Source organism: Cetorhinus maximus, chromosome 24 (assembly GCF_964194155.1).
Source record: "Cetorhinus maximus chromosome 24, sCetMax3.hap1.1, whole genome shotgun sequence".
NCBI classification, from domain to species: Eukaryota; Metazoa; Chordata; class Chondrichthyes; order Lamniformes; family Cetorhinidae; genus Cetorhinus; species Cetorhinus maximus.
The window spans coordinates 43,848,171-43,859,277 of record NC_135902.1 but is presented as its reverse complement, the minus strand read 5'-3'; the positions used below and the strand labels follow the sequence as shown (position 1 = coordinate 43,859,277).

At 40.2% G+C, this 11,107-nt stretch overlaps 1 protein-coding gene across 6 annotated transcripts in view; it reads left to right on the top strand.

Moving 5' to 3' along the window:
* Window positions 1-9,187: 9,187 nt before the first annotated feature.
* LOC144699837 (dual specificity mitogen-activated protein kinase kinase 6) overlaps window positions 9,188-11,107 on the top strand; it is a 97,402-nt gene continuing 95,482 nt past the window's right edge. For all 6 annotated transcript variants that reach the window (XM_078571129.1, XM_078571131.1, XM_078571127.1 and 3 more), the window contains exon 1: window positions 9,188-9,266. In XM_078571129.1, coding sequence (XP_078427255.1) covers window positions 9,243-9,266 — 24 coding nt within the window. In that variant the 5' untranslated portion in view covers window positions 9,188-9,242. The remainder of the gene's footprint in view (window positions 9,267-11,107) is intronic.

The following is an 11,107-nucleotide window of genomic DNA, read 5'->3' as shown; positions in this document are numbered from 1 at the left end:
ATGAATTCTTCAGCTGTTCACACATGCAGCCATTCTCTTTCAACGTGCAGTTTTTGTCAGTACACATCCATCAAATAGCAAACTTCCATTAGCACTATGGGATGTGTAGTCCCATTTTGATGATGAAGTCTCATACAATATCTCTCAGTGTTTACATCTTCCATTAATAGGGCACAGATGGAAATAAAAGAAAGCTCAGGGGAAGATTTCCTGTTTCTTCTTTGTAGCAAAACCATAAACTGGAACATAAAAAATGTTTCAAGATTTCAGTCCAAACACAAAACAGACTGCCTTTTTTTACAAATCACAAAAAATGGAATTCTCTCACCAGTAAAATCAACACTAAATAGTTTTCTGCCTGGTTCCCTAAGCTGCCTTGAAGCATTATCTATTAGTGCCCGTGGAAATGGAGAGTTGGATTATTGCCATATGATCATTTTTATACAATAGCATGCCCAAAGCAACATTGTTAGTGAGACAAGAGGAAAAGCACACTTTCTTGTCTCATAACCTCCCAGATGAAGCTGCGCTTTCAAATATAGCAGCTAGCAATTTTCCTTAACCATTGCGTTTTACTGGAATTTCATATCAGAAGGTTGTAAATGGTTTAGCACTTGAAGTTACAGTCTCTTTGTAACAGATGGATAAATGTTCAAGTTACGTTGCTCTTGAGGGCCTACTGTGAAATTGAAATTTAATCTTGCTTAAAGTCATTTAAATTCAATGGAACTAAAGCCTTTTTCTGATTGTAGCCTTATGGTTTGACATTGTGTCTCAAAATATGGCAGTATTCAATCTATGCACTAATCTTGATGTATTCCACTAATGTTTAGTTTTAAATCGTATGAAATTCTGTAGTTTCTTGGTTGGTTAGTATTAAATATAGCTCAAGATATAATTAGGGCTAAATTATTTATTGGTATGTGTTCCTCCTTTGTTATTGGGCAAATATATGTACTCTTAGCCAGAAACTTAATGATCTGAAACTTTATTTCTTTTGTATCTGAATTGATTTTCTGATGAGGAATATGTTGGGTACGAGTGAACTTGCTGCGTAACATTAAATCCAAACTTTGAATTGATAAGCAAAAGCCAGTGGAAATTTCAGATTTAACCAAGACTGATACCAGTTTGTATCTGCGCTGTCTGGTGAACAACCATGTTATTGACTAGAACTAATTCAAACTTCATAGTATGCAAGCTGTCACCAGAAGCTGAAAACCTTGGTTACTGACTTAAAATAAATGAAAGGGGTAGTTCCAAATTGTTTTATTCCTAAAATTATAATCAAACAGGGCTTCTATATTATTATTAAATGACAAAATCTATAATCCTTTTTCACAATGTCAAGTATGGGTATGTTGGATGCTTTGAAACACAAGCAGAAAATATTTGTACCCAGTTTTGAGCCAGCAGAGGGAGTGTGGCCACAATGTACGCCTCAACTCACATCTGAGACCAGCCTGAAATTCTTAGTACATTTTAAATTCAAAAAGGTACTTAAAATGCACACTCAGCTACTTACATAAACTCTATTTATTACTGAGTTTTTAATGAGACCCTGATGAAATAAAATCTCATTCTTACTAAGAACAAAACATCTTGGAAGTACAAGGAGCCTAAAGGAGAACAGTTTGTCAGTGGAATAAAAAAATTCCCTTTTCCCATTGTTTTTGCAAATAATGGCTGTCACTGCTTTGTGGTTCCCTTTGAAACTTGTTCTGACCAGATTTCCCGTTGTTCAACTTGAGAAAATTCTTGTTCATCGATAAATTGATCTCCGACTGTATGCCAACACAGGTGATGAAAGAAAGGTAGTACTGCTGTCATCAGTAAATTAAAAACTGACCTTGTAGTTACTGATGATGTCTCTGAGGAGCAGCATGTAAAATGAGGGGGAAGAGATAGCATGTAGGACTGGCAAGGGTGGTATGTTGGAGGTAACTGCAATAAGATACTGCTGGAGATGTTTTGGGCAACTGTAAATAATCAGGAATTTAAGGCGATCATACATATCCCATGTATCTTTAGGGATCCAAATTTGAGTCCCACAATCCTTCATTTCACCTTGACGGGATTGGCAAAATATGAGAAAGCATTTGAGTCAAATCACGGAAATGATAAGGTGAAGTCTCAAATGGGGGTGAGAGAGGAGGAAGAAATAGCAGCTTGATTTTTGGGACAGAAAGGGTCATAGGCTCCTTGCATTTGGTATTGAAGCTCAGGATATATGGTGGTGGTGGAGGTGGTAGGAAGTCAAAGGAGGTTGTTGGTCTTTCAAGAGTCCATGGTTTGCTTAGCCTTAAGGATGATCCCCGAGTAGTAGGTCAATTTAGGCGTGGAGAAATTAGCATAAACCTTTAAACTGACGCTTTAGTCCTGCAAATCAGCAAGTTACTCCGAGTTCAAATTCTTTCAGTGGTTTGCACATATGTGTAACTACATAATATGAGCAGTCAAGCAAGCATAAAAAACATGAAACCAGGGCAATTCCTCAAACTCAGTTTTTCAATCTTTCAGCAACTGCCCCCCCCACCGCCCCCAAAATCCTGGACACTCAACTATTTTTACTTGTCTAAATGGCTTCCTTTTGTCATGCATGGGTATCTACAGCTAAAACCAGTATCATACCCTCCATCAAAAATCTTACCCTACCTTTGTGTATTTTCTATCATCCCACATCTAACCTTCCTGACCTAGCGTTCAACTCCCAAAATTTATTCTGAAAATCTCTAGTCTGGTTTCTGTCTTGTCCACAGCATCAACTGCCTTAGTTATCCCTATGACGTTGTTAACCATTGTGATCCTTTTTCACCTCTCCATATTGCTTATCAGTAAGCTTTTTCCTCGATTGATTTCCCCTCTCTAGTGCACCAAGTCTTCCTGCTGTCTATCATCCAACCGAGGCCCCGCCTACCCTAATAAAAAACATAAGAAATAGGAACAGTAGGCCAGTTGGCTCCTTGAGGCTGTTCCCCCATTCAACAAAATCACAGCTGATCTTCTACCTCAACTCCATCTTCCCACTCTATCTCCATATCTGTTCTCTTCAGTATCTCTAATGGTCTTTACTACTTGCTCCCTTGATCTCTTCTAATACAGGCTTTTCACCTTCCAGCTTCATATCCTTAGTCCCATGCTTGTCTACTTTTCCATTAGCAATTACCCTCCTTCAGGCCCACTTATTATATCTCTGAGAAATCTCTCCATAGATTTTTCACTACCTATGATTGCCGAGTAACAATTATGAGGTTTATAAGATTATGTTTCGGACTGTGTCCTAAAATGAAGGTTAAAATGAAGAGGGTCATGTGACTATTCCAAATCCTGCTTGACAACAAGCCTAGCTAAGTCAAGGGACCTGCTGAGCAAGGTGTGAAGTTCTCATGCTTGGGAACAAAAGTCAAGGATAGCTGCGCTAACAGTAGAAAGACTTGCTGGCTCCAAGTTTTTGGGTTGAAGAAGAAAAAAAGAAAAGAACTGCAGTTGGTGTGATCAGCCGAGAGATGAGGCTGCTGTGTCAGCTATCCAAGATGGATGCGGAAAGGAGACAGTTTCTATTTGAAGAGATGCATTATGCAGCCATCTAAGGAATTTAGGAGATGGAGTGGCCAGGGGGAATCACCAGAGTGAACCTTACTGCTGGTAGTGGGTTCAGGAAACTGAAAATTGAGGGAAGTGCCTGGAGACGGTCACTTGAAGTTACTACTTAATGAAATGGGTAAATGTGAACCCATTGGAAGTAAATGTTATCAGTTTCTACAGGAATCATAATAACTGCCCTATCTCAACTTTTCCAAATTAGTGAAGTGTATTGTTGTCTTGCAGTTATGCTTCCACATATAAGTTGATGACATCTAACTTTATCTCTCTGCCTCTTCCATTAATCCAAAGGCTGTTGCTATAATCTGCAACTGCTTAACTGATGTTCAGATCTTGAGTGAGCCAAAATGACTCCAGCTTAGTCTTGGCAAAACTGAAGTCATCCTTTTTGATTCCCACTAAAATCTATTTGTCGCTGACCTTGACTTCCTAGTTGGCAACCCAAGACAGTCGAAGAGATGCAGAATCTTGGCATACTGCTTGACTTTAAGTTCATTTTCTTATCCCACATCTCTATTACTAAGATCACTTTTTCATCTTTGGAGAATTGACTGCATCCAGCCTCCAGCCTCAGTCCCTGCTTACATCACTTGGAGGCTTGATTTCTTTAATACACTCCTTGCATTTCTCCCTGCATCAGCATTCCCTCAACTCATTGAAGCTTTGACAGCCCATGTCCACACCCACACTTTCCAATGCCCTTTCTGTCTAATCTCTGCACCTGTGCATTGTTTTCCTCGTTTAATCTCACCAACTCCATGTCACGCTAATTCAGTGATTTCTCTCCTGCCTTATACGCTCCTAACACGAGGCTTCTCCTTATCCCCACTACCATTGGTGGCCCTTATTCAGCCTATTTCATTTTTTTTCCTTAGCCTTACCTCTTTACTCTGTGCCTGAAAACCTCAAAACCCCTCATCATTCCTTTGGTTCCCTTTCTGTTTCTCCCTCCCCCTACCTCTGTGGTTAGTTTCTGGTCCAACTCATGTTCAAATAATGTGAAGCATCTTTCTTGTAAGGAGCAGGAAAGAAATACAAGCTGATATTCAGAAGAGAACAGCAGAAATTTTTTAAAATGCATTCTTTTTTACAATTACCATCTGTATGTTGTCTTTATGCAGAAAGTGACAGAAATTTCTCTAACAGTTGCATCAGGTGTCATCTCAATTTATTTATTTTTTTCACGAGATGTGGGCACTGCTGGCTAAGCCAGCATTTGTTGCCCATCCTTAATTGCTGTTGAGGTGGTGGTGGTGGTGAGCCAAACTGTACTCAAAACTATATTGCTTAACATTTGCCTTTGTAAAATTCATGTTCCTCTATGAAAATGTAAAATACCTCCCTCTTGGGCTTCTCTGCACATAGTGCATGGTGTTTTTTTCCCCAGATTACTGCCTGGATACGTGCTTGTTATAACAGTGAAAGAGTTTTAGCTCATGGCATCACCTTAAATTACATCTGGTTTATAGCTTAGACTGCCAATCTGTTTTTACAAGATCTGCACATGTACACCAGTTCTTTGCTAATTTATTCTCACCTATTCTTTGCATTTTCCTCCATTGTTCCCAAGATCCTTTACAGAAAATTGTCTCATATTTATACTTTCCTGTTTCTTTTGTACCATTTTTTTCTTTCCTACATGCATCTACTTTACATGCAGTGGTTTTTTACCTTTTTTGTTTCTCTTTTGTATGGTTTGTCTTGGGTAGGAAAAATGCTGTTCTCCTTTACTTTCAACATAAACAGGCTTGTTCAGTAAAAACCTGAAGTTGCCAACATTTGATCTTTGTAGAATGTTCTTGCTACTGTTCACATTTTGATTCCCATGGCCTTTCTGCATCATAGAACTATTCCCTGCAGGAGAGAGTGGCCAAAAGGCACCAGCTGCCAGCTCTTCCAAGTGCTGCTCTTGATCTTGCCACTAGGAGGTGTGCAAGTTTCCTTAGTGACCTGATCTTTCCATTTCCCCTCCTTTTCTGTGAGGAAGGCCCTAAACTACTAAACATTCATACACCCAGCTGCGACAGTATCAAGATCAGAAATATTAAGTTACTCAATGAAAAAATAAACTTTATAGGTATTTCTGGGAACAATTCCAACTATATCTGTATTGTGGTAAACTAATAATCGTGTCTGCACTTGTTTTTCTTTCTTTCATACATTGATGGAACTGTGTAGCCAGATGACTGCCTTCATTTACATCAACCGCATGAGTTAATATAAGAGTAGGTCATACATCCCTTTAAGCCTGCTCCACCATTCAATAAGAGCACCTCAAATCCACTTTTCCTGCCCCATTTCCTGCTTCCTTTGGTGTCCAAAATCATACTAAGTTGCCATTGAGATGCATATTCCACAGGTGGAATGCAGATTAAGTCAGGGGTTGCTTTTATTTTTGACCTTCTATCCCTTGCCTCTGCTTATGGTGAAGCACAGATGTAGAGTGCACAGATAGCAAGGACTCATGTAAATCATTGAAAATTTACAACACAGGAGGAAACCATTTGAACCATCATGTCTGTGCCAGTTGACAAAGAGCTGCCCAGTCTAATCGCACCTGCCTGAGCGAGGTCCTCAGCCCTGCAGGTCAGGGCTCTTCAAGTAGACATCTAGGTATCTTTTAAACATCTCGAGAGTTTCTGCCTCTACCACCCTTTCAGGTAGTGAACTCCATGTCCCTACCACCATCTGGGTGAAAAAATGAAGTGAAGTGACTCAGTGACCATAGTCTGATCACCCCACTGTCAGCTACCCATCCTACAAAGTATTCAAAACGGCCTTCAAAAATCCTTTCGAAAAATTTTGAAGATGCCTGAATTTTGCAAATTTAGTAGTGGGCCTTTTATTTCCAAATGACTATTTGGCAGATTCAGTAATGCGATTTCCCCAGGATGTTCTCACAAGCACAGCCTTCATCCTTTTTCAGAATTACTGTCACAAATTGTTAATGTGGAATTAAATTTCACAGATACAGGAAAAGCTGCCTGAACCAAATCCACAATTACAGCACTTCCATTATGTATGTTTTTACATCATACTGACATTTCAACTGGGACCACAATCCAATACTTTTCATTGCTCTACACACCGGGTCTAAAAATGTGTTTTTTTTTTAAAAGAAAGGATATGTTTGGATTTAATTTAAAGTATTCACCTGCTGTACTTACGTAAATGTGTCCAAAGTGAAACTCTTAAAACAAGATTTTTTGCTGAGGTTTGTTTTTTTTTAATTCTCAATTTAAAACTGTTCCTGTCTGCAGCAATGTGATGCCAGTGTCGTGAGAGAGCACGAACAGACTCCTTAAAGGAGTAAATAGCTGCATTCTATGTGGAAGCATTCACTTTTAACCTTAATTTCCTGTGTGGCTGAAAAGATGGTAATAAATCAGTGCCAGCTAAGCATTAGAGAGGTTTTCGGTATTAAATATAATTGGGAAAAAAAGATTTTCCAGGACGCTGCAAGAATTACACCTCTAGTCAGGTACAATGTGCGCTGCTAAGATAGCTGTATGTATAACTGGAATATGTCCTGTACACTTATCCAAATTAGATAACAATTGCCCAAATAACATGTAATTATTGATGTAGTATTGTCTATCATTGGACATTAAACGTATTTAATTATTACTGCAATCAAATATTCATTTTGAACAGTGTCTACTATCAATAGGTTTTCTCTTATTTCTGACAACTCAAATTCTAGATTGGTTCCCAAATACTGAGTGAGATTCTGAACGAACTCCCTTATGTCAGAAACGTATAAACAGACTTGTTGAGGACTTTGTGCGTCAGACTGATTACCCATCTGACTGAGTGGAAACTCAAATGGTGCCACCAAAAAAAATTAATGTCATTTTTAATGATATAATTAAAATACATTTGTACCACTAAGTGGACCAGTTTAATTCCATTCTTAATGGGGTAATAAAATGATATATAATGACAGGATTTCCGGTTCAAATTCCATTTTATGGTCCTTAGGTAGGCTGGTAAGAAAGTCAGTAAATGGGGTTAGTTGTGATTATTTATCAGCTGTTGTATTGGTACACTAGCACCTTATGCTCCTAACAAATGTATATATATTGTACTTATTTAATATATATAGGATGGTGTGTGTATATTTGGTAAGGACGGTCCTTTAGGTTTGACTGGTTACACTCTTTTCCATAAACTCAGTATTGAGGCATTAAAAAAATAACTACGGAGCGTCTAGTCTTTAAAGCTCCAATGTTGGCTTTGATTTTAACTAAATCATTGTCATGGCAACAACTTAGGCTTTGCTATTCTATTGCAAAAACAGCATTTTCTTCTTTGCTGCTCCTTTGGAATAACAGTGTCTTTGCAATCTTTATTAGGGTACAAATAGCTATCCTGCTGCCCACTCCCTCTTCTAAAGCAGGCCACATATTATCTGTAGCCAATAAAATCTCAAGTTTCCTCCTGTGCTACACAGCAGACTGAAAATAATTACATTTTTTTAACCCTTAGACCCTGCATCGCTGATTACAGCAACTCACTAATGTCAGGAGTTGGAATTATCCCCAGCAGACCAGCACATTAAATTCACAGAAAATGACTGATGCCTACTTTGCCCTCACTATGTTTTACATCTCTTGTATGTTAAGTAGAATACATTTTCCAGCTTCTTTGTAGGAAGCACTGTTGGTCAAGCTCGATGTTTAGATATGAAGACTTGCAGGTGGTTCACTAATTTTTATTTTAAAAAAAAATGAATCCCTCCTTGTAAATATGCAATGCATCCTGAACAGTGCAAGAAACACAAGTGGCACCGAACTTAACTTAATCAGCCAATATTCTGTTCCAGAGGAACATGTACAGGCCTGGTCACAGTGATATAAAAACAAAAAAAACTACTGTGGAGCCTGGTCACAGTGTCCTGAGCTGCACGGAACGGCCCCAGCAGAAGGATCAAAAAACCCCTGATGTGCAAGTTAACAAAATGCGTGGGACTGAAATTAACGTTTGGGGTTGAAATCGGTGCGGAGCTGTTAATTCGCGCACTGCTTTTGTGCTGCTGGGTCTGGACCCTCGTCTGGGTTGCGCTGAACACAACCAGGGCATCTATTGTGTGTGAAATGCTAAGCAGCCGGTGCTTTCAGCGCAGCGGCGTGCAGTGCCTGCAAAGGACGCCTCCCTGCAATGGCTCTGCCCCGCCGCCGCCGCCTTCACCCACTTAAGTTTGAAATAAAGTTGCTGCTGGATGAAGACTACAGCTCCCACAATGCTTTCCCCGCCAGCAGCAGGAAGAACGTGATGACACGCTGAGAAGTTTGGAGCTGGTGAACTCAGCTCCGGCCGATCATGTAGCAGCAGCAGCAGCAGCTCCGTAATTACCGAACAGCTTTTTTTTTTGCATTTGCAAATCTTCGCTGTTTGCAGCTTGCTTCCGAGTTGTGCAACCGGCCATTCCCTCTGCATTAGCTCGCAGCTGCAGAAAACAAAAACCAAAAAAAAATCGCTCAGGATTCCCAGGTGGATGAAAATTGGGAGGCACCAATCTTTTTGCATCTTTGTTGCAAAGCTGAAAAGGCAAAGTCTTTTGTGATCCCCTCCCCAACCCCCCTCCCCCAAACCCACCCCACCCCCTCCCAGCAGGGGGGAAAAAAAAGGAAAAAAAAATGTCGCTGTCAAGAGGAGGTAAGGTTTGCACAGATACAAGGGGCGATATTTGAGTAGAATGCAAAAAGACCTGTGCTTAATGCAAAATGCAATGGTGCACCTTGAGCTTTGCAATGTCAGTGCTAAGTTTCAGGGCTTGCAGAGCTGATTGCATTTCCTGTTTTAGCTGAACATACTGAATTTGCATTTTGCAGACAGAGGATCCTGAGGCTGGGTTTTGCTGTTCAGCTGGTCACTGACGTATTTGCATTCCGATTACTGAGCTCAGGGTGCTTTTTTGCAAACAGATCGAGGTGCTAATATGTTACGTAAAGCACTGCTCAAGTTTTTTTTTGAGGGGGGGGGGGGGGTGTAAGCGTTTAAATGCGTTGCATCGATGAACTGAGCTGCACGCAACCGTCATTTGCAGAGAGCGTTTCTTTTAACCGCTAATTAAATGCATTAACTTACCAGAAACGTGCAGCTCAATGTTAGCCAAAACAAAAGTCCAAATGCATGATTCGCAAATACAAAACTAGAATTGCAAAAAAAAAAGTAACTTGAGCCAAAAGGCGACCAGCACTTGCCTTTCAATAGCGCCGCCGCGGCACTTTATTTGTAATACGTAAAGCTATTAAGAATATATTTGCATATCGAGTTGCAAACCAGACCAAAAATTGTACCTTCACTAAATGCAATATTGTTAGAGATTATTCGTCGCTTTCAACACCGAGCATGGGTATTCTGGAGAAGCTGCAGTCACATTTAACAACAAGATGCTAAAATTAGACTTTGACACTCTCACGTTTTCCAATCATATGGAAATCATCCATGTCTGTGTGAATTGACCGTTTACCGCCTATAGCCCACAAAGAGTGGACACATCTGTCGCCGCCTTTTGCATCGATTAAATGACACAAGCCCCAGCCGCTGGCGCTGGGAACTCTATTGGTGGGTGGCCAATTCACAATAGCAGCGCCCTGCCTCCGAACAGCCTGTGAACATTGACTTCTTGAAACAAAAAGCCTTTTAATCACGATTCACCTTTGACCATTGGAAAGCCACGCTTGCTTTGCAATGTGTCACCTGCATTCACAAACAGGCACCCCCCCCCCCCACCCCTTAATATTTGCGCCTATCAGGGGCTCAGGATGTCAGTGATGGGAATGTAACGAGGTTCTATTGTTTTTAAGTGTTCGAAAGAATGGGAAGCGCAGTCAAGCGCCATTTACACAGCCCCAGCATCGCATTTAGCCCATCCCCAGACTCTACCACTCTGATCCTCTTCTTTACCAACTCCAGCAATCCCTTCAAGGGAGAGTTAGTGCCAGTTTCGTCTTTGAGAGCTTAGTTTCAAGTCCTTTTCATTATGTGAAGCCACTAGAAGTCGGAGGACATGTTTCCCATTGACAGAGATAAATATTTTGGTACGGGATATATTCCTTTTTGCTTGCACTTCCTACAAGACCCCAGTTCTCCCTATGTGACTGCGCCTATTGTAGTGCCTTACCTTACTTTGGACCACCAGAAGGGAGGCTTCCCCCAAGTAGAGTGAACTCAAGTCAGAGTCCTAGGGATTATAGACAGAATTATCAGTATTGGGAGAGAGAACTGTTGGGCATGATATTTATGATCACATGAAGTGACGCAGCTTTCAGAACTATCTAAGTATATAGAAAATAAATCGTGCATTTATTAAAACATTTATCAATTCTAATTTGCGACACTTGGTTGATCTGTAACAGGTATTGCTCAAACTGCTGTCCTACCCATTGCATTTATATAGTCTCTTTCACATCCACAGGCTATCCAAATCAATTCGCAGCAAATTAAGTAATTTTGAAGTGGAACCACTGTTCTAAACAGATGAGCCAACAAACTCCCA